The sequence below is a fragment of the Emydura macquarii genome, unplaced genomic scaffold (assembly GCF_026122565.2).
Source record: "Emydura macquarii macquarii isolate MOO-44397 ecotype Brisbane River unplaced genomic scaffold, CSIRO-AGI_Emac_v2 contig_113, whole genome shotgun sequence".
Lineage (NCBI taxonomy): Eukaryota > Metazoa > Chordata > Testudines > Chelidae > Emydura > Emydura macquarii.
The window spans coordinates 227572-251914 of record NW_027130250.1 but is presented as its reverse complement, the minus strand read 5'-3'; the positions used below and the strand labels follow the sequence as shown (position 1 = coordinate 251914).

The window sequence follows — 24343 nt, the reverse complement described above, 5'->3', positions numbered from 1 at the left end:
GAGAATGCTGCCCTGAGATACAGAAGGGGGCTTTTCTCACATACACAGGTTGAACTGAGCAAAGATGGCCTGATGTATGTGTTGCTTCATTATCAGGTTAGGTTTTTTCAGCAGGCTTTCATCAGTAAATATTGATTTGAACTCCAATACCGGAAGGTTTATTCATAACCTTTTGGCAGGAATTATGTGATAAAGATCTATGGGTAATTGCCTAGGAGGGTCGCTTTCTGCCGCCAGAGCTCCTTTGTTACTATTGAGCTCCCCTCAGCCACTGTGGACAACAGAGGTATGTAATAACTGGGATGTTGGCCTTTTAATTTGAGGGAGATGTGTGATGGCTTCATCAGATGAATGGATTCTGCATTAAAATAATCCAGTCTGAAAGGCAGCATGTGAAATTGCAGTCTAGTGAAATGATCCAGGAGTACTTGGAATAAACATTTGAATTAGTTTTGATATTTCATTGTAGAAATAAATAGTTCTGTCAAACCTTAACATTTCTTTTCTACTCTGATTTAATTGCTTTCCTCCCCTGGCTCGTGGGTGTATGTATGCGTGTAATATACACCCTATATAAAAAGATTATGCACATGTATGTCAGTGCCATAGATATACAAGTGGATGTGTCAAACAGGCATCGTGGCAGAGGCTTAGGATAATGTGCATTTAAAAACCAGTTTGTTCTGCCAAGTCCCTTGCAAATAATGCTCTGCAAAGTTCCATAAATCGTGAGCATGTACATTTTAGGAAAATCAAAATGTACAAGTGAAGAGTCCCAGCTCAATAAATGATGCCTATAACTCATCACCACAGCTATCAGTAAGAAGTCAATTTCTTGACACAATCAATTGGATACACACACAAATATATTACAGATATAAAGTTTACCTGTACTACCTTGTAGAGTTGATTTGCTGCCTAAATTATGCAGCATTAGTGGCCATGGAAAATTCTTAATAGACTTCATTTATCCTTCCTCTGATAACCTTCAGCTGACATTGGTTCAGTTTAGGCACAGCACTGCATTGCTTCTCCCTCTTATTCAAGTCCTGTATTTCTGAAGGTTTGGGGGGTGGAGGGGGAGCGTGGTCTCAAATTGTTTTAGAGAAACCAAGCTATATTATTTAAAAAATTGGCATTTTAAGGGACAGCTGCTGGACTCTTTAATGTCCATGAAGTTCTCTTTTTTGTCTAAAATGTATCTGCAGCCTGACAGGATAGACAGGAGGCCAGTTTCACATTCACAGAAGTAACACCATAAATTCCTTTCTAATCTTTTTTGTTTTACCTTGCATCTTTTTTTTCTCTTTTTTAGGAATCTCTCTTACTTTGCTACACAAAGCAGCCCATCTGCTGTCATTTTGGACCTGTGGGAAGCCCGACATCAGCATGATGGTGACCTGGACTCTCTAGCCTGTGCCCTGGAAGAGATAGGAAGGACACACTCCAAAATCGCAAATATTACAGAAACTCAGATCGAAGAGACCGACTTCAACTACAGCAAGCAAAACGGACTTTAGTCATCTCTTTTCCATTCAAGAGCCAATGGCCAGCTTTGACTTTTACATTAGGGAATTTCCACTAGCAGGGAGGAAATAAGGGTTTTCAGCACATTGCATACAGGGAATCAGACCTTCATTTCTACCATCTGGTTTTTATTTGGAGGAGCAGAAGAAACCGCTGAGTAAATCATCACAGTAACAAGGAAAATGCAATCATCTCTGCAACTCCACAATCATCCTAGAATTAAAATTTATGTCAGTATTGAAAACAAAGTCTACTTTTCTATGATTCCCAGGGGATTAGAGGGTGGGGAAGCTACAGATGATAAAGGTAGATATTGTGACAGTATTATTTAGGAAACAGTAATGCAACCCAGAGAAAAAAATAAAGGCAGTGATGATGATGCTCTATGAACAAGAAGTTACTGAATATTTAGTGCCACTAGAATCTCTGGGTTTCAAGATTTGACCACATGGCTTGATTCTCCATCGCCCTGCACCTTGTCAATTTACAACAGTGCAAAGAGACTATAAAATACTACTGTTCTGATTTGGTAACACTGTGCATTGATTTCATACTGGTGTAAGTGAGCTTCATATACCACAGGGCAACAGAAAATCAGCTCCATGGTACTCAGCCCTCCAGGGAATTGGAACCTATACTGTTTAATTTATATAAACCAATCTCAACCAGCCAATCCACTTCAAAATGTGATCATGTAATTAACACACATTTGCTGCAGAATTTTCCTTGCCCCCCTAATAGCAAAAAATCCCCCAAATTCTTCTGTGTGACATTTCAACTTTTTTTGGTTTGAAATTTTGCAAAGCTGCTCCAAGATTGCGAAGTTCCATGCAGTCAAAAGCAGCATTTTCATAATAAGCAAATGCAGTACTGGGAATAGCCACCCTTTTTAGCAAGTTTGCACTTTTTTTGCGTTGCTCCAAGTTATGAACTCTGTCTAAAATGTCAAAGTCAAATTTAGTCAAGGTAGCATAACTTTGGTCTGCTTTCATGTTGAAATAATCAAAATTGCTATACTTGGCTTGGTTTCTATCAAACAATAAATCCACCCAGAAATTGGCCCAGTTTCATCCTAAAGGTTTTGCAAACTGTGGCAGAGTTTCACATTCTTAAACTCTGAGCTCAGCAGTGTTTCATCTGGTTTAGTGACGAGCATTTTTTTTTTAAATCATCTGCCAACAATAAAACAGTTGAGATAGGGAACTCTCTGGCTTTCTGCCAAATCTCCCCTGCCTTTTAAAAATAAGTTACAATAAGTTAAACCAAAAATGCTCGCTCTCTCATATGTATTTCAGTGGACATGGTGGTGAATGAGATCTAAACAGTATTTCTGCCTGTGAAAACTGTTTTAAATCAGCCCATGTGCCAATTAGTTATTGGACAACCAGATCAGCAACATTAGTGGTGTGGGCACAAATCTGTGTAGATCAGAAGCAGTAGTCACCAAAGCCCATTTTATTTTAATAGTTTCAAGAAATTGCAAGAGAATTATATATATTATATATTCCCTGGCAGATTTTACAGGCAGGGTTGGGGAGCAGCCTGACAAACCAAAACATAGTTTGCAAAATGTGCACCCTTAATGATGATCTGAAGCTATTTCTTCAAACAAAATTCCAGCTGTGGTTGTACAATTAACAGCTCCCTTTAGTGCAGTGACTTTGCAAGTAGCTGTTAATTTTCTCTCATCTCAAATGCAAACCTTCCTTACGTCCCTTGCTGACCAGCTTAGACTCAGTACTTCGACAACTCCACTGATAAACATGGGCCTGAAATATTTCTTGCTTTTCATTTCAAGCAGCATAGTGAGAGAGTTTTCAAAAAAAAAAAAAAAAAGCTCCTTCCTTTTGGCAATGGGAGCAATGAAGTTTAAGACAAACAAAATTCTAGCCCGTTTCTCAGGAAAGTAGCAAGCCTGTCACTGTTGCCAGTAGCATGTGGCTTTCTCTGTTTGAATTTTGTGTCTCATAACTTCAGTTCTTCCTCTTCTGTATTGGACAAAAATTCAGGGATAAAAAATTTGAGCCATGACAGCAACAGAAAAGAAACGTGTAGTTAAAGTGCTGCAGCTTTCTGCAAGACATACTACAGTAGCTTTCTGACAGTTAAGCTATCTCTGAACTTCTACCCATACACAAGTTTAGCTTGATCATTGCTTTTTTCAAATTGCTTTAGGTTAGTTCCCAAAATAAAGATCCCTAAAGTCTCTGTCTATATGAAGTAATGTGGTTAAGTCATTCCAGAAGTTCTGAATGTGTTTCCTTCTTGATTTCCAAATATGTCTGATTCACACAAAGTATATAGGTATCAGAGGGAGCAGCTGAAGAGAACCTGGAGGGTAAAAACAACGAGATTCCTGTAGCACTTTAAAGACCAACCAATTAAATTTCTGTAGGCATAAACTTTCGTGGGCTGCAACCCACTTTGTCAGATGCAAGAAGTGAGTTGCAGCCCATGAAAGCTTATGCCTACAGACATTTAATTTGTGCTACAGGACACTCGTTTTTGCTGTATACAAAGTAACACGGCTACCCCTCTGGAACTTTTCACCATGGAGGGTAAAGTTCTTCTTACAAAATGTAGTCTTTACTGTACAGAACTGCAGCTGTTTCTAAAAGGAATGTGACACAGAACAGCAGAACCCTGCTTATTTCATGTGGATAAGGTTACTGAATGCTCTGTGAAGTCTTTTTAGCAAAAGTTGGTCCATTATTAGGAGTGAGAGAATTCGTCGAGAATGTGCGCTGTTTGACTTGTTCAAAAGAACTTCTGGAGCAGGTTTTCAGATTAAAGGGATCAGGTTGTAAATGAAAAATCTACAGCCTGATCCAAAGACCAGTGAGGTCAATGATAGCCTTATCTCCATTGATTTCTGTGGGCTTTGGATTATGACCGTGAAAAGGAGCAGCTCTGCAAGAAACTGACTTTCAAACTTTTATATGCATGTAACTCACCTTGAGGTCACTGGGAGTCATGCTCTCAAAAAGACTTCAGGATCTGGTCTGAGTTAAAAGATGGTCTCTCATGTTGCTTAATATCATTTTTTGGTTGTTTCTTCTAGGTTTTGACCCTGTTGTTTGCTCATTTTTGCCACAATTTCCTTGTTTATTTGGTCTTTTCAGTCATTTCAATTAAGAATGCCAACCTTTCTAGATGCATAGTGGTTTTGATGCCCTTGTAACCAAGCAAGCTGGAAGTGTAAATGCTACAGAATGAGACCCTGATTTAGAATTAGAATAAAGGAGTTGACTGCTGATATCAGAGCTGAGGTTAAAGCAATAACAAGATTCTTTGCCTACTTAACTCCAATGTAACCCTATCGAGGAGCACATCAGAGTCATATCAGGATGAGCCATTTCCAATAAAATATGTTCTCTCCTGACCCCTTTTTCCATATGTAAAAATCAACTCCTCCTCCCTCCCCATACCGTCTTTTGATATTTGAAAAATATAGTCACTTTTTTGTGCCCCTCTCCACTTCCTGGCTTTGTCCACTATGAGGAATAGAAATGCCAGAAGGTGGCATGAAAATGTCATCGCTTACAATATTTTCCCTAATCACTCAAAAGCAGGGAGGTGCCAGAAATCTCAGCATTTCCAGACCAAAGACTTTTAGGTAAGATTCCCAGTAACCATCTTCTCTGGACCAACTTAAAACCATTTGATGTTTACCCAGCAATACTGGAACACAACCAAAATAATCCCCTCTCTCCTAATATCCCCAGAAAACAGTCCACGTGTGTCTTCTCTGCTGAGTTAGCCCAGGCTTTTGCTCCTAACTCCCCTCCCTGTCCACACACAAAACACTTTCACTTGAGTTTAGTGATGCTCTAAACACAAGCTATCTGACCCAAGTAGGGATATAGGCTAGAGATAAGGTGCCTGTTTTGCTTGGACTATTAACCCACTTTGCATTAAGGAATCAGGTTAACTCCCTAGAGTGCTGATAGTCCTCCAGTGCCTTCCCACAATTCCCCCACATGCCCAGGGTAAACTAATTCCCCCACAATTCATTGGGGGAAAAAATGAGCAGCTCAGCTCACTGCAGCACAAAGGACCATGGGATATATCCCTAGGTGTCGTAGCGGGAAACGGGTGTTCACAGCAGCAATGAGGATACAATAACTTGTGTGTGGCTTGCAGTGTGACTGCTCTCACCTGCACTAAAATAACCTCAGTTGCTCAGACCTAGGTGCATATTCCCTTGGAGGACTTTGCCATGCAGACAAACTTTCTGATGCTTTACTGTGATCCTGTCTTTGTGGTCATTTCAGTTAATGTTACCAGATAGTTTTCTGAAGTGGGGGAGAATCATGGTGGATAATCAGATGAGCATGAACTCCCAGAGTAAGACCATGGTCAAAAAAGAGCTAATGTAATCCTTGGATGCATAAACAAGAGTATCAAGTAGGAGTAGAGAAGTTATTTTATCCCTGTATTTGGCAATGGTGCAAACACTTCTGGAATAGTGTGTCAAGTCCTAGTGCCCGCAGTTCAAGAAGGACGTTGATAAATTGGAGAGGGTTCAGCGAAGAGCCATGAGAATGACTGAGGGATTAGAAAGCCTGCCTGATAGACTCAAAGAGCTCAGTTACTATCTAGTTCGTTTAACAAAGAGAAGGTTAGGGGATGACTTGTTTACAGTCTATATGTACCTAGATGGGGAACAAATATTTAATAATGGTCTCCTCAACATGGCAGAGAAAGGGATAACATGATCCCACGGCAGGAAGTTGAAGCTAGACAAATTCAGACTGGAAATGAGGCATAATTTTTTTAAAACAGTAGTAAGTAATTAACCATTGGAACAAAATTTAAAATCAAGATTGAATTTTTCTGGAAGATCTGCACTAGGAATTATTTTGGGGAAGTTATACATCCTGTATTATACAGGAGGTCAGACTAGAGGATCCCAATAATCCCTTCTGGCCTTGAAATCTATGAGCAAATACTTAGCACTTCACTTATTTAAAGTGCTTTACTGACATAGGAGGGAGAAGGGTTGAGGAAATTAGCCTTGTATATATTACCCCCATTTTAGAGATGGAGAAATTGAAGCTAAGGGGCTGACCTTAAAAAAAAAATTGTTACAAAAGCTCAGCTAACGTTTAGATACCTAAATGAAGTACCCAGCAGGTCTCATTGACAACATCTTTACTTGCATAGTGTAAACAATTCATGTTAGCCTCCTATTTTCTGCAGCATAAAGCTGTTGGTTCTTGTCACGAGGTTTTGTTTTTTAATGGAAAGACTATGTAGGACACATTGTAGTACAGCATTCCTATTGAACAACATAGTTCATATGCAAATGCCATCTAAATAGCATGTATTGAGACCACTGGGAGTTTCCAATGCCGAGCACTTTTGAAATTCGACACTTTATTCAGATGCCTAGACTGGTTCCAAGCTTTTTTGAAAATCTGACCATTCATGACTTGACCAACGATACAAAATGTGTACGTTAGTGTCTGAGCCAGGATTAGAACCCAGGAGTCCCCAATTCAATCCTTTCCTCTAATCCATGGACCAGGCCTCCCTAAGAAGAAGAATTAACCAGGGGGATCAAAATATGGAGACGTAATCCTCTATTGCATTTTAAAGTTCTGTCTAGTGGGCCAGATTTTGATCTGGTGAAAAGTTAAGGCTAATTTACACCATTTGAGTATTTGCCCTAATGTGTTTTCCTGCCCCTAAACACTTTTTTCCAGATCTTTCAGTGTTGTGACTCATTTAAGACTAACAGTTGTGCTTTTAAAGTGATTTACAATTATGCCACCAAAATGGTGCTTTTCACAGCTTTAGCAGACTGAAGCATCATAAAGTTAATTTACGGTTTTTACAACATTGCTTTTGCAGTCCTACTAGTATACATTAAAATCCTTTAAGCCAAAAGAAAAGGAAGCCCACTCTCTAGATTTAAATGCAAACTTCATTTACCAGTGCAAAAAGTTGCATAAAACTAGGATGTTACTCCCACAAAAAAATGTATTGGGCATTTTCTAAGGGATAAAAAGGAATTGACACAATTCTCTTTAACGACAGGGAACTATTTTTATTATTTTTATCTCTGACAACAGCTGTTATCCCTCTATGTGGCCTGTATACGATAGTAAAGCAGAGGTCCCCTCTTAGGATTAAAAGCTTTACACAACATATAATAAAGTAGTCCTTTCTTTCTTTGAAAGACAATGCCACAGGAAACATTTTGAAATGCACAGTAATTGTTCCATTCCAAATAATGCTTTCCCAGTGCCAAAAGTATATCACTGATATAAAATGGTGTTAAAATGTGTGTGTGTGTGGGAGGGGGGGAACAATAATCAGTTGTGAACTTTTGCTGCCAATTTGACAATGTTCAGTCTGTTTAAAATAGGAGGTGTGTGTTCTGCATACAGAAACAAAGGACTGTTATGTCTTTAATGATAATTGAGTGTAAATGGAAAGTTATCTCAAAGTCCACAACCATCATGAAAGATCTGAAAACATGTCTTTCTAGTCCACTAGTTTGAATGATTTCTTTATATGTACACACACAGCCCTATGGAATTTATGCTCCACTTTTTGCACAGTAGTAGAGCTGGTCACGTTATTTATTGACAATTTTCACTCTTTTTTCCTGTTTCTTAGTATTTGCTGAAAAATTTTTCCCATATGAGTTGTTCACTGATTATTTGTGGGTATGTGATTGGGCAGATTTGCTCATGTGATATTGTGTCTCAATCCCTGAGCAGTTAACTCTTTATGCAACATGACAAATAGTGCGCACGCACACACACACACACACATTCATCAAGATAAATGTTTTGAAAACTTTAGGGATTACCCAAGCAATACAACGAGAGTCCTGTGGTACCTTCAAAACATGATGCTTTCATGCATCTGACGAAGTCAGTTTCTGCCCACGAAAGCTTATGCCCAAATAAATTTGTTAGTCTTGAAGGTACCATAGAACACTTGTTGTTTTGCTAACCACAGACTAACACGGCTACCCCTCTGAAACCAACCAATACAGTAAACCTAACCCTCTTGGTGTATAACAACTCTGACACGTGCAGTGGCAAACCAAATTCGGGGCTCTTATTTGCAAAACTATTCAGGATTCATTTTTTAATATACAATCCAGTTGTAGTCTTATTTTACCCAAACTGATATCTGTGATTGACATCTACTTTCCAACAAGAGAAAAAGCTGCTACTTTAAGATTATGGCAAACTCTCCAAAAGACCTTTGATATTATTAATCATAGTATAGCATAGCTGATGTTATAGTCAAGAGCCATAAAGAAAAATGTGGTCTCCATATTTACTGTTCTTTAAAAAAAATTCTAGACATTTGCCACAGTATATTTTTTGTATTAGAGGTAACTACTATAAATTCTGATTGTGTTTCTTGTCAGTAGGGTTGTATTGTACTTTTTAAACTATTGCAAAAGCTGCTTTTATATGAGCTGTTCAGTTGTGTTGAACAGCAGTTTGTGCTTTACAAGAGAGTCTGTGGGAGCCAGGATCTGAGGTGGTCGCCTTCAAGTCTGGCTGTCACAGGATAACTAGAGCTAAAGTCACTTGTGAAAATTTAGCTAAGGGATAGATAAGGGGGTTAGAAAACCGTCTCTGAATTGTCATGTAGTGTACCGTAATCAAACAAGACTATACACTCACCTAGTGTAGAACTGTGGTTTTTTTAGCAGCTACTTTGTCTGCCTTCTAGTGTGATGACCTCGATTTGGAATGTACTTTACAAATACAGGAAGATGTCAACTCACTTTGCCTGGTATGTGTGCGCGCATGTGTGTATATATCCCATCATCTGATCCCAAAGGGAAATGTGCAGCACAAACTGAAGCTGTGCACCAAGGCTGATCTTAGGTTTTTCTGTTGGGGAGGGGGGAAGGGGTTGGATGCAGATGCAAGTAAGATTTGCCCCAAAGAAGAAAAACATCTTCACCTAGAACGGATTTAATTTTTTTTAAAATACCCTATTTTCCTCCATTGAAGTTTGCAGAAATTTTAATTTAAAAAAACAAAACCCAACAACGCCATCTGTAGGGCTAATATTCAAAGACTTCCCCAATTGAATATGGTAATTCCAAATTTCAACAGTTTGTCTAAATTTTGCAATTTGCAATTTGAAAAAATTCACCGAAGATTTACCCCCCCCCCCCAACTCTTTCCACTTCCAAAAAAATAAAGCAAAAACAAGTGTTATTGAATCTTATAAAGATGTTCTTTGAGGCATCACTAAGCCCCACTTCTTGTTTGAAAGATTAATTTAATTCTGTCCCAAGTAGTTAAACACAGATGCCACACTTAGGAGCATAGAATCTCCCCAAAGATATTTTGGGATGTGAGAGGCTATTCTCATGTGATTTGTCACTTAAGAGATACAGCAGTTTTTTTTTTTTGTTTTTTTTTTGCCATCTGAGTCAAATTCATCCTTATTTTAACTTCACTGATCTCAATTTACATCTATATACCAAAGTGTGAAATATACATATTTCAGATGTATAAAATTTGACACCACTCAGTCGTATTTGGACTGAAATCAGAAATATTTATTCAAAGTAGAGGAAGCTGAAAAACAAGTATTATTGGGGGAACTTGCAAAAACGTCTTTCAAATCACCCTTGCTTTCTGCCAGTTTGAAAATTCAATGGAAATTTATCAAAATTACAAAATGTTTACCAGCATTTTAACAAACAAAAAAGGGGTGGAGAGGGGAAAGAGGAATTTCATGCAAATATAATTAACCATTTCCCCATTTTTACAGACATTTTGATGAAAATATCAAAATTCAAAAAATTTCAACCAGCCCTATTATAAAAGTATTCCTCTTCTACCCCCTTCATTTCTGCACTCAATAGGGTCTGAAAATTAGCAACTGGTTCTGTCTCCTCCCTCCCTCTTCCCACCTTCTCAAGTGTGTGTGGTACTGAAAAGAGAGCCCACGTTTGAATGCTTTCTTTAATATGAAGCTGAAGGAGTAAGGAAATAAGCCAGAAGATCAATAAATAAAAGCATGGCGTTGGCTTCATATCACACTTTCTGTGCCTTGTACTATCAATGTAAATTCTGAATGTTGTACAGTCAATACTTGGGAAAGACTCCTTGGAAAAAGCTGCATTGGCTTCTTTTTTCAATCTGTGTACATATATATAAATATATATATACATATATATATATTTGGTAATGCCAAACAGCTGTGTTATATTGTATTGAAAGACAAAATAATGGACAGTTGGATGTTTTATGTAGAGTTTGCAAAAATTGTATGGCTATAGCCTTTTGGAGATAAATGTACAGTCCTAAATTACTGCATATCAGTTATTTATGAATAAAGAGTCTTTTATTGACATCTTAGATTATTCTACGAGTGGCACATTAATTGTGTGATAAAATAGATGTTCAGATACGAGAGCTCTGTAACACTTCTGTGGTTTTACAGAGAACCTCAGACAATCTGTTAAGAGTTTAGACTAGATAACTGAATATAGTGGAGTCTTCTTATAGAGAAGTCATTTCCCCCCTCATATAAATGCAGTCTACATGAATATGGACTGGAATTGAAGTTCACACAGCATAGCTATAATAAGTGCATTGAAACAATTCAAGAACGTCATTCTACTTTTCATTACAGATTCATTGTGGGCTTGATCCAAAGTCCACTTAAATCAGCATGAGATTTTGATGACTACAAACTAATTTGAATTAATTCCTATATCCAAGGATCACAATAAGTGGGTTCTGTCATAACATGAATGCATAATCACAGACACGTTAGAGGTTGTGATGAACGTGCTTGTATTATTTGTATTTCCAAAGCATCGAGGAGCCTTTGTCATGGACCAGGATCTGATGGTGCTAGTCACAGACCAGAGCACCTTCATGCTAGGTGCTGTACAAACACATGCACTGTTGTCAGCCTTACACTAGCTGGAATATGCAATATTTGCCTGTGTGTACATTGAATGATTATTATTCAATTATTCAATAATCATTCAATGTACACACAGGCAAATGATTCAACCAGCTCCTCTACTGCTCAGCACTTAATGGCTGCTCCTTAAATCCTGTATTGCTGGAGTCAAAGCTATGATTCATTTTCCCTTTGCTGCATGCACATACACACACCTTTTGCTTTATGACATTGTAGGTAGTTGTCCATGCCAGGAGATGGTCACCCATTACACAGGTTAATATTCAAAATATAAGTGATCATTTATCCCATTTCAGAGAACAGATAAATATCCCCCCAGCAAATATAAGGCCCAGTCCTGTTTTCCTCAAGTTTAATAGTCCCCTATTGTTTTCAAAGGCACAACTTGTAGAGTAAGATACTGCTTGATGTCAAGGTGGCAGAATCTAGCCTATAATAAAAACAAACAATAAACCCTTCCAACACACACAACCCACTGGTAACAAAGGCATGGGCAACTGTGATACACATTGTAATACCTTTATAGAATTTAGCCCCTTCTATTACACACAATCTGTATCACTTTTAGACAAACGTCTTCCTCCCACAAATTCTGGTCATATTTCTCCTAGGGGTTAGTGTTTTGAGAGCACAGATACGTCCGTACACATCAATGCTAACTCACGGCTGTGTCTGGTGTTTGATTCAGTAAGACTTGATTGGCATGACAAGCATAGGCAAAGTGTAAAAAGAAGGGACAGATCCCTCCAGGTTTCTGTCAGAGACAGGTAAAACCCACCCAGGAGAGGGGTAAACAGTATTTGGGGTTTGAAGCCCCCATGTCAATTTGTCATTGCTGATTTGGAGACTGGTTGCTACACTGCACAATGCAACTTCTTTCCTTTCTCTCAGGATCAGGTGCAGTTGTGTGCGCGCTTTCTGATGGAAAGTCTTTTATGATGCCTGATAGTTAGGAAACGCAAGAGAGATTCCCCTTTACCAGAGACTTTGGAGTAGAAAGTGAAGGATTATTTTGTTATTGCTGACTTCCATGTCTTTAATACAGAACCACTGCTGCATCCCACCAGACCATCACTGTCCTGTGACCTGGGCCATAGAGTAGCAGTTCAGTAATCAACAAAGTAAATGGAACCAAGTGTTTCCTCCAGGAGTACTGCACCAAAGGATCTCCAGTGTTTTCCGTAACACGGTCATTCATTTCATAGATAAGAACAGCACATTTACACAGCAATGCTTAAGTAAGCTATTATAAAATGCATCATTAATGCATACTTAACAGAGGATGCAAGGACAAGCTGTTATAAATCAAGACATGTTCTTCAAATATTTTATTACATTCATTTAAGTTATCCACCGTGCTATCATATGCCATATAATGTAATGGCCACACTTTATAATAAATGGCACCATCATCATTACTGCCTTGGATATTCATTGTAGTATTAATCATGATTAATTATGTTTATATGGAAGTAATGTATAATATTGTAAGAAATCCATTGTATTGTGGTTTAATGAACAGCCACTTAGAAATTATACTGCAAGTGGAGGTTGCTGTTAGATTATTCCTCAATAGAATGATGGGCTCTGCTGAACAAAGAACTGGGGTGACAGTCTCATTATTTATATGCCACGTTTCCTCAGCGCGCGCGCGCACACACACACACACACACACACACACACACACACACACCTCATTAGCCCACATTTAATCCACTAGAGCCAGATATTTGAAAGAGCACCCAACAGCTCCCATTCAAGCACTTAAAGATATGACCAGATTTTCAAGAGAACGGGAGATCCCTCATTGTTCTCCAGGAAATCCAGCCTTCTCCACTCTGGGAGAGGAGCACGTTTTAAAATATGGCTTCTAATGCCGATCATGGTATAGGCGAAACAACATTTCCACTATCTACACATTTTTAATTGTCCCCGAAACCATAGCATCCTGGCACTCTAGAGGTCAATAGCTGAGCCGCACAGTGCAACAGCAGAGATTAATCTGGATCAACAAAGCAAAAAAAAAAAAAAAAAAAAAGAAAGTAATTTCTTATTAACATTGTCCTAAAATGGCTGTAAAACAGCGGATCAAAGCTACTTACCACCCTACTAATAATTGGAAGGGTTTAAATGGGGGCAGAAGATTTAGCAAGGAGGAGTTTCATGTGAAAGTGAATTGAAGAATGAGGTACTGGAACTGAGCAGAAAGAGAATTGTGGGGGATTCAGCTTGAAAGCCAGGTGGGGGACCAATGGTTATGCCCACAGGGCAACATGAGCCTTGAGTGAGTTGACACTGGGCAGGGGCTCGACACTCATTTGTGACCCCAGGTGACGAATTGTTACATGCCGGATCCCAACCTGGGACTGCAGCATCTACCCTGCATTTCACAGGCCCGAGTCCAACCACGCATAACCCAGACTTCCTAGGGCCCTCCCAAAACATGGCCTCCCTAGCCCTTTGTTTTTTGTGCAATGTGGGAAAATTTAACTGTCCACCAAACTTGATTGTCCAGAGGACAAAGAAAGTTGGCCCATGGGATACTTTTGGCGGACTGGCAGAGTATGAGTCCAACTGGGCTGCTTCTACACTGCAAACAATAGGGCTTGAACCCTAGATCCCAGCTTGACTTAGGCATGGCTCCCTTGACCCCCAAAGGGTCCTGGGCCACTGGGTCTGAGCTCTGGGTTAGCATAATTTGTGTGTAGACAGAAGAGGGTTTAGACTTGAGTTCGAACCCTGATCTTACATTGCAGTGTAAACATACCCAATAATCCCACCTAGCTGTTATAGAGATGTTTTCATCTGTAGTTCTCAAAGAGCTCAAAGGTCAGTAGCATTATCCCCCCTTTTACAGATAGGGAAACCGAGGCATGGAGCAATAACTTGCCCAAGGTCATCCAGCAGGCCAGCAGCAGAACCTGGAATTGAATCCAGGTCTCCTGAGTCCCAAGGACTCTGCTCAAAGAGTGGCGGCAGAATACAAAGAGTATTTTGTGTTAGTAAAATGAACTCACTTTTTATACTTCACCTATAAAAATCATCATCATAAGAGATGGCTCCTTTCTCCTGGTCATAATACACTACTCTTTCTGGGATTAATTTATCTGCTTTCTTTCCCTCATAAAATCTGTTTGGGAACCAGATTATCACCATGTAAAAAACCTCTCTCGCCTCCTATTATCCCTCTCAGCATGACCAGTGTAATATATTATAGTATATTAAAGGTACCCTATAAAAACAATTTATTAGAAAGTTTTACCCAATGTTCCTCATAGTAAATCTCTAGGGTTATTGCACCAAATTCCAAAGAGCATTAATAAACTGTTCTCACTGAAGAAATTTTGTCCAACATGTCTGACTCTGGGTAGAACCTCCCACCCTTTGCCTGTCTTATCTATTTAGACTAAGCAATTTAAGGAAAAGATTGGCTTTTACCATGTGTCTGTATAACACCGAGCTCAACCGGGCACTGATCTCAGTTGATGCCTCTAGGTGCTGCTATAATATAAATACCACTCATTTGATACAAATAACCACTCAAGACACTGGCCAACAGTGAACTGGGCCCCTCATCGACTGTATCACTCAGGCGAAAGGACCACAGCATACCAGTTAAATCTGTTACCATTTTGAAGGCTAATTCCTTTTCTTTTAAACAGCCTTCTACCTAAGCCAATATTAGATTTGGTATCTTTCTCCCACCGGATTAAGGAGGTAATCTTTACTGATGCAATTAAAAACACAATTATTCTCATCCCCCACGTCGTACCTACTTAGGAATTGTTGGAGTATTAAGGCTGATTAAAACATATGCTGGTGGTAGATACCTGTCTCAAACTCCCATGGAATGTTAACGCGCAGGCTCAGGCATGATGCACCGCTGATCCATCTAATAAGAGAATAGAAGCGGGGTGAGCCTTGGGCACTGCCAGAGGAAGATAAGTACCCTAAAACTGCAGGGAGACCATAAACTGGAATGCACACAACTAATAACCTTTATTTAATATGTTGAGGGCCCCATTGATCCCGATTAGCCAATGCATTTCAGCCTCCGAAAGCTAAGCACGTGACACAGCTGGAGTGAGATGTGCTCTATTAACTACTTTGCTAGGACACGGCATTGAATATACGCAACACACAGTAGAGATCAGTGGGGGAGTGAAGGGAAAGTTTTGAGTACCCTGAGTAGGTGTAATAAGTTGTCCCTTTTTCAAGACCGCATGGTACTGTCCGAGACTTAGGAAGACACTGAGGAGTTTGAGAGCCAGAGTGAACCTTTGAGTTGGTCTGTGATCAGCAGCCTCATAAGAGGCTCCTTTTTTTTCTATGCATTACAACTAAATCCTGCCTCTTCACTGCCACAAACCATACTACATGCCACACTCCATTCAGCAATATCCTCTTAACTTCCTCTAATTTCCTTTTCTAATTTCTTTAATACGTGACTGAAAAATCCACAGCAGAAAAAAGCCACCCACTGCTGCAGAGCCAGCCAGCCATGTACTAGAGGGAGCTCCCGTTAATTTACCAACTCTATCCTCGGATTTGTACTGTTGACAAGCAATGAAGGAATTTAATGGAAGGGAAGCCATGTTAGTTTGTGCTGTACTGAAAATGCAGGAAATTAAACTAGTATTTGCCACACAAGGAAAGGACTAAATGACTGGTTATAAGCTGATTGGAGGATGCTAAATAGAGCAGGTTGAAATTTTTCAATTTTCAAATTATTTTTTTAATCCTGTTAATTTTTTTTTTTTAAAAGCTATCTCCACACCAGCTCCAGTATTAAAACATAAAGGAATAACAATACGGCTAAGTACTGTATCAGAGATGCCATTTAAAGGAGATCCTGAAATTAAGCTGAGGAAAACCAATGTCCAGGCTGAAATATTTGCCCATAAATATGGAATGATCTCAATGTTCTTAAATCCCCACTGAGTGAAATATTTTAGTAATGGCAGTAAACCTGGTCCAAAGATTACTGCCTACATCCAGTAGAAGTGTTGTATTTCTGCTACTACTCTGAATTCTGAAATACTGTCCTTGCTGTAGTTTATGTTAACTCCTGTCCCCCTACAAAGACAGCACAGTGTTGAGCATACAACACAGTAAGAATATGTTCAAGGGAAGAGTGATAGCTGATGTGAAGAGCAGCTGAGGCAGAGACTGAGCTTTCCATCTGTCCCCCTGGAGCCTGAGAGGAATAACGAACGGGAAGAAATGAGCTGCTTTCACAGCTATAGCATGTGTGGTCACTTGCATAGTCCACTAAATGATCCCCCCGTGATTCATGATTGACGTAGAATTTCCACAAGTCTCCACGGTGGAGAGTCAAAGACTCTGTTCCAAGCAGCTGTTTGCGAAGCCATCACAGAATGTTTGGTGAGCAGGGCAGCTTTGGCTGTGGAAGAGGGACACGGGGAAGATTGACTTCTGTTTGCGTGCGGGCCATTTGGTTGCTTACTCAAATTCTCGATCCCTTCTGTTGTGACAGGAGGCAGTTCTTTAGAGGACTCCTCTCCGTTACAAACACCACAGACTAATTTCACTTCAACTGAATAAATCCCAATCTGTCCTGTACGAGGTTTTGTGCTGTTTCTTGTTTGCTTGTTTCTCCTTTAAAAAGGAAAGATTGACTTTGTTTTTATTTGTTTAATGTCAGTTTTAGGAGTTGCTCAGTGCCAGGGCCATGTTGTAAATTCATTTTTTTAGAATAGGCCCTTTAAAACAAAACCAACAACACTTTACCTCCTCATGTCAGACCCTTTTAGTTTTTTGGCCTAAATAATGGAATGCCTCAGATGCCTCACAGACGCCTATTAGTGAAAACCCTTTTTAATCTTGTTCATAGCCCACGTGTAAATGAGGCCTCTCGGCTTCCAGTCCCACATGCCACTAGGCCTATTTCTCCCAAAAAATTAATGAGAGGGGCAGCTGAGGAATAGCGACTGAAAAGAGCACCACAGTTACAAAACAAACTCACATGCTGAAAAGGAAGCAACATTTGCTTTCTGGAAATATATAAAAATAAAATGAGGTCATTTGCACATAAATCTTCTATTCTCCCTGTGTCATTATAGAGAGCACCCAAGTTTTGGTCTAATTGTTTGTCTGCCGAGACTGAGGCTTCAGTATGGGGCTTTGTTTAGAGACACAGATATTACTCTAATAAGGGGAGAGAGCCTGTTTGCTTGGGGTGTGTGTGTATGTAGATCCCTAATCTCATCTTGGTAAGTGGATGCATATTGTGCAGAAAATCCTTGGGAAATGTGGGATGACAGTATTTTCCTCTCTCTTTAGCGGGATAACCAGCTCATTAAATCTTAACATGAAGGTATTTTATTATGAAGTGACAGTTCTAAAGATTTACTTTCCCATTTTTCACCTGCCTTCTCCATTCTGCTTATTCCTTTGTATTTGTTAATGGCCTTTCTCCAGTTATATAATCCTGTCAAGGGTATAAAAATATCACTCTGGGCTGCTCATTTGGCCTAAATCATTCAGCCTGTAGCAGTGACAAGGAAAAGTGTACACGCCATGCTTGGTGCATTGAAGGAGTTCTGTCCTAGACTCCAGTAATTGTCACTATATGCTAAGAAAGTGTACGATTTAATAAGGTCATAAAACAGAATGACATGGGCAGGAGTGATAGGTATTTTTTCATTAGCATTCACAATACCTATTTGGTGGGATAATAAATTAGAGCAATTGAGCAGAAATGGCCTATTTGGATTACTCAACACACCAGCATGAGCATCTGGGCTGCAAGCACCTTTACATCACTACAGTAAGAACAGAGCATAGCATGGGGCAATTAGAGGTTTCCCTAATGCTACCATCTAGTCCTGGATTATTTCCAGTGTCAAAACAGTGCTCAAAACCCTCTCTAAACAGTGTAAATCCATATAGTTGGGTTTAGGATTTGAAGGTGAAATCACCCCTTGAGGGTCAGCACAAGACCTATACACCATGTAAGTCCTATTTTAGGAACAGAGGAACTTCCTTGCTGATCAGATTGGTCCTCTCAAACCCCATATCCTGTCTCAACAATCGTCAGGAGCAGCTGCTTCAAAGGAACGTCCAAGGAAGGTTATTTATGCCGTAACCTGCCTCCTCCTAATCCCTATTAATTGGAGTTTGGCTCACGCCCAAGAACAATTGGGTTTAGATCCTTTCTAAAATGGTTATTTTTTAGTATTTACTATAAGAACTCTGGATATTCCTGTAATTTTGGAGGCTTACGTGGTTCCTAGCCCTTGCACTGGTTCCTTTGCCCGGAAGTGAATACAACCCTACAAGAATCCCTGCCCCATAAGTGGTTTCACTGGCCACTGGGTCCATAAAGAAAATAGCTAATCACGCACCAGGTCAGAGAGACTGTGAAACTCAACTGTGCGCCAATCAAGTATGAAATAAAGACTGGACCTAAGGAAAGTTTGGCAAAGAAGAGGATAGGGTTATGGGACATCTGACTTTGATCTGTTCATAACAGGTATTTCTAATGCTCCCATCACCATACTGTTTAACACCCAGGCACTCCTTTTTGGCTGCACTGTAGCAGTGCAGGATCGAAGACTCAGCAAAAAAGGCAGGATGCAGGCAGGTGAGGTAATATATAAAAATTAGTTACTGTACATTTAAGAAAAGGTTCCTGGTGCAGGATTACAGGAGGTAATAAATGGTGTTTGTGGATGATTAAATGCTGACTGGAAGCCCAGGTCTCAGCCATTGACATGATTCTCCTTGCACAGAAAGAAGTAAGCTCTGCTGTACTGCAACTGTAGCTTAAATACTCGGCTCCCCCTGTCAGGATTTGAAGTGTGTGGGTCTACGCATATGTATGCATTGTAGGTACTTTTATGGCCTTCATCACCATAGTAGCAGAGTACCTCACAATCTTTAATTAATGAGAGCAGTGCTATTATCCCTATTTTACCGATGGAGAACTGAGGCACAGAGAGGCTAAGTGATTTGCCTATAGACACATAGGAAGCCTGTGGCAGAACAGGGAATTGAACCTATGTCTCTTAAGTCCCTTTCACTGGGATATTCTGGTCTCCTGAATCTCAGTTCAGTATTCAGTCCACTAGACCCCACTGACTCCCTTTTCGAGGGCAGGGTGTGTGTGGTCCATACAGGGCTGAGAATCAGGAACAGTTGTTTTTAATGCTGTTTCAGGTACTGTGACCTTGGGTTTGTGCACAATAATTTAGCTACCTCCATGGTGCATTGTGATGACTAAGTATCTCCAAAGCCTGTGTAAATGGCAAAGTGTAATTAGTGTCAATGAAGACTAAATATGGTTTATAAGGCAGAATAGTTTTTGACTTTTCTGTATTTTGGCTGTCTGAAATAATTCTCCTGTGGAATATACATACAGTCATTGCCACTCTCTATCCCCCAAGGAGAAAGAAAGGGAAGGTGCCAGTGAAGGGTTGTCCAGTTGATGGATAAAAGGACTCTAAAGCCTATACTGGTGTCTGGCCTCTGATGGCTGAAATCAAGGCAAATCCTACAGTGTGTCTGCTCTAGAATACACGCCTAATGTACACAGAATAAATTCCTGTAAGTCATGATGTGCACTGGTGCAGCTCAGCCCAGGTTTAAAGTATTGATGGATGTTGCTGGTAGCTGAAATTGGGGCAAATCTCCAGTGCAGGGCAAGGCCTCACACACCAGCAGGGCAGGAAAAAAAAAAACCCCAAAACTAACGTATGTCAATGAAAATTAATCACGTTGTTACTTTTATCTGTTTCCCTGTGTAGTAACAGAAGCTCTTCATGCCCAGCACAAGCCGGCTGTGGAGGGTGCAAGACTGAAGTTAAATACTTTTTGCCAGAGCAGAAAAGCCAACAGTCCTGTATTCTCCTGAGTCAAAAATAATCCTAAAACCAGAGCCACCCATAGCTATTATGTGCATTATCTCTTTTCCAAGAGGATACCTGGCAGCTGTCTGGGTTTCTCCACTGGTTACATTGACAGGGTTTATGGCAAGTCCCCTGTATGTTTGCTCTGCTTGGTAGTGCTGCACTCCCACCAGCACTTTGCCAGGACTCTATAACTCCTATTTCAACAGCTGGCAGCTACAAATTAACTTTTTGACTTCATTAGGCAACTCTTCCGAATTATCCCCCGATAGGAGCAGCTGCAAATATTTGCCCAACTCCCAGGCAATCTTCCCTCGTCAATCAGAAACTGAGTAGCAGCAAAGCAACATATGGATAGCCTCACAGGCTTGGTCAAAGCTGTAAGTCCATGTCCTTCCAATGCTGCAGGCTCCACTGAACAGCCTGTGTGATTGGCCAGAACAGTAAACCAGAAACACCTCTACAGAAAGGGCCCAATGCAAAGGGAAAAAAGCCAAGATGCTACGTTGGGGTGCTGCACTGATTACCAGCTAGGAAAGACATCAGCGACTGCCACGTAAATGCAGCTACGAAGTGCCCTGTCTGTTGCACAGCAGTGAGGAACTCAATAGGAAAGCATTGTGCACAAAAGAAAGTAACTACTTAAAGAGAGGCATAATAAAAGGCAACAACTCACTGTGGAGACAGACACAGCCATTGTAAAGGGGGTGAAATTGTTAAATTGATTCCGCCCAGCAGATAACATGCATTTTACAAACATGCATTTATATAATGAATAAGAACAGCATCCACATAATTGCACCATAGTGTAGCTAGAACAAAAATTACACCAGGCACAACTGAGCACAGAAGAATGGATCAAATTAATTGAAACAGTTCTGTAGCAGAGGGTAACATATAGATTGCAAGGCAATGTGGAACAAACTGGCAATGCAGAGATTCTTCCAGTTTTATGTTAAAATACACTATTTAATTCTATTCACTCCTAAACACCTCTTTTCTAGCTTTTGTTCTTTCCTTCATATTCATTCGTTTTGCTAATATTTGCACTGATTATTATAAAACTCTATGTTGCATGTGAAAACAGTCAGTATTTTTATATACATTTAAAAGAAACTCATTAAAGATAAAAGTTATGGGTTGTCACATCCCTGTATTTGTGGGCATAAAGGATGATATTCACCCCATGCACCAGTTAACCCCTGGGAAAGGCATTAAGTGGTGCTGGCTCTCCTTAAAGGGGATGAATTTCATTCACACTGAATTCCTAACTGGGTATTTTGAGAGAGATTTCTCGCCCCCTTTGCACCATATCGGATTTCAGAGTCAGCAGAAGGTAACACTGTCTCTTGGCCTTCATGTGAAACATCTTGTACAGGCCAAAGTTTAAGGAAGGATGACTGGCAAGATGGACCATTCATCTCTTTTGGCAGTGGCTGCTATCTTCCCAATGAATGGTGTTTGCTTTTTCCCTGTTAGCATCACGCTTGGCCTCAATATCAGTTTTCTTTTCTAGTTTGATTTCTTTAAAGATTTAAAAAGAAAAAGCAAGCTAGTTCAGCCCAGAGATTCTCTTTTAAAACTGAGCCAACACCTTCCCAGTATCCTGTCAAGCTCAAGTACCAATTTTCTTCCTAGATCTGGTTCCCTAGGGGGCAGTGATGAAAACCAGCACCCACACAAATACAAAGGTAGAATCTCTTTCAGATCCGTGATCCTCCATCCACTGACGGTTTAAACAGATAAACAAAGCCTTTTCCTCCAGTAGAATCCTCCTTAGCTCCCTTTACAGAAAGCCGCCATGGAAGCCAGGCTGCAGAGACTAGAAGGAAAGGTAAGATACATTCTAAGAAGGGTGCATCCAATAAGGCATACCCAGCTTAAAACTCATATAATTGGAGCTATTTTTATGTTGATTGAAACAGACTTGGTACTCCATTAAGGCTGCCTGCCTACCTTCCTTTTACTGCTTAATGATGGTAACAAAGCATCATCATCACCCTGCATGCTACATATGATACTAAATTCTCTTTCACCAGGATGTGCTGGTACGTGAATATGAGGCAGAGAGGCACAAACATTGGAACTGAACTGTCTGCTTCAATGCCTCTCTCAATTTAACTGTAATTAATAAGGCTAGTGTCCAGAATCTGGCAAGGGATGAGAACAAAGTGTTTCAAGCTATGGATGGAGATGTAGGGTTCCCAATCTTGTCTCTTTCACTGACTTCTTGTGACACTTTGGACAAGTAACTCAACATTTTCCCTGTCAGTTTGCCAATCTGTAAAATGGAGAAAACATAATCAAGGGCTATTACTGTATCAATGATCTCAGAAAGGTGCTGTGAAGCTTCATTAATCTCTCGGATAGAGAAGAGAGATCCCAATTTTTTGCAAATCTCTAAGGTACAAAATTTAAAATGTGACTAATGCATCCATTAGATTAACGCTGGCAATGAAAAATGAAGCGGACAATTTAAGGAAACAATGTATTGGGCAGTTGGGGATGCTGGATGTGAATCATGTAGCCAAACATTACAATAATTAAATTAACCCTCACAGAGTGGTTTAGTAGGGGCACCGTACAGTTTACTTGCTAAAGAAACAGCAGAGGAGCCAGCGGGGTGAGGGTGTGCAGCTGTAGGAGTGTTCCATTTACATTGTCCCACAGTGCTTCCTGTCCTAGCTGGATAGTGGTTCGCCCGGGTCACCAAGCAAACCACCACCACACTGAGGCTGAATACGGTGCTGGCATTAACCTTGTGCTCCAACTGCTGTCTTGTCCTTACTTTTTTGGCTGTAACCTCCTAGCTTTCTAAAGATGAAACCTCCGATTCTATGACTTTAAAGGATTTAGAAGGGGCAGAGTGCTCTCTCACTCTTTGTACACTACGGGGAGGGTTAGAGGAGTTGCTCTTCTCCAAGGGCAATGGAAGACATCCAACAGCGCTGCAGAAGCAGGTCAAGCTTCTACAGATTGGCAATATAGATGGATAGAGGTGACACTCTACACTGATCGACTCTGATGGTGTGTCCATGTTGAAGACTTAACCTCTAAGGCCTTTGTTTTCCCTGATGCTTAAGTGAGTTGCAGATGCCACATGGAAAGGTCTGAAAGAAAACCAATCCACTCTGTGTGAAAACGTTCCCGCTTCTGTGAATATTTCAGGGCTGCCAATTTCCCCCCACACCCAATTTTGTTATCACCAAGGGACATTTGCATGAAAATGGGATCTTTATTGTTTAGGAAAAGCCAGCACTTAGAGTCATTACTGAAAGGAAAAATGAGATCATCATCAAGAGAAAATAAAGAAAAGGATCCCAAATGTTTCAAATGTAGATAAAGGGGAAAAATAAGCCTGTGTTCATGTATCAAAATACACAGTACACTATAGCTACGGGGAAAAAGGAGGACGGATGGTTTTGTGTTTAAAGCTCTGGCCTAGGAATCAGGAAACATTTCAATATTTTTCTAAACAAAACATTTTGATGTTGTGGCTCAAAACTTCAAACTTTGAAACAAAAACATGTTTTTGTTTCAAAGTTTCCTCCAATTGTACTTCAGAATAATTTAAAACATTAAAAATGGTCAACAAACAAAACAAAAATGTTTCAATGTTGTCAAAACAAAACCTTTCATTTGGGTCCAATTTTTTCCCAGTCTGGTGGAAGAACAGCCTTCACCAGCACGCAAGAGGAGCACAGCAAGTCCAAGCAGCACAGTACCCATACATCAGCATACACAGCACTGTCATTACAGTTTTTGAGGACGCAGAGTTGCCAGCCACCTTCGAAAAATCTTGCCTTTTATTTAGGTCCTAATTAGAAGCCTAGCTCTTTTGAAAAATCTGGCCCCTGTTGTGGGTGTTGAGCACTTTTGAAAATATGTTCCCCAGTTCCCTGACCCTCTCTTTCCCCCCACTTAAGATATACATACATATCCCCACTAATTATGTGAAAACATTTGCTTCTTTATTGCTTAGAAGTTTGTCTGTTTCTAGCAACTTTTTAACC

At 40.0% G+C, this 24343-nt stretch overlaps 1 protein-coding gene and 1 long non-coding RNA gene across 5 annotated transcripts in view; one reads left to right on the top strand and one right to left on the bottom strand.

Annotated features, from left to right (window-relative positions):
* Positions 1–2021, top strand: part of UNC5D (unc-5 netrin receptor D) — a 135501-nt gene extending 133480 nt beyond the window's left edge. The window contains exon 16 of the mRNA XM_067543707.1: positions 1316–2021. Coding sequence (XP_067399808.1) covers positions 1316–1520 — 205 coding nt within the window. The 3' untranslated portion in view covers positions 1521–2021. The remainder of the gene's footprint in view (positions 1–1315) is intronic.
* The window catches only part of LOC137150060 (uncharacterized), a 216817-nt gene that overhangs the window by 21123 nt on the left and 171351 nt on the right, over positions 1–24343 (bottom strand). Inside the window, exon 5 of one of the 4 annotated variants that reach the window (XR_010918896.1) lies at positions 15291–15352. The exons of the other annotated variants lie outside the window; for them this stretch is intronic. This is a non-coding gene — a long non-coding RNA (uncharacterized lncRNA). The remainder of the gene's footprint in view (positions 1–15290; positions 15353–24343) is intronic. 4 annotated transcript variants of the gene reach the window in all.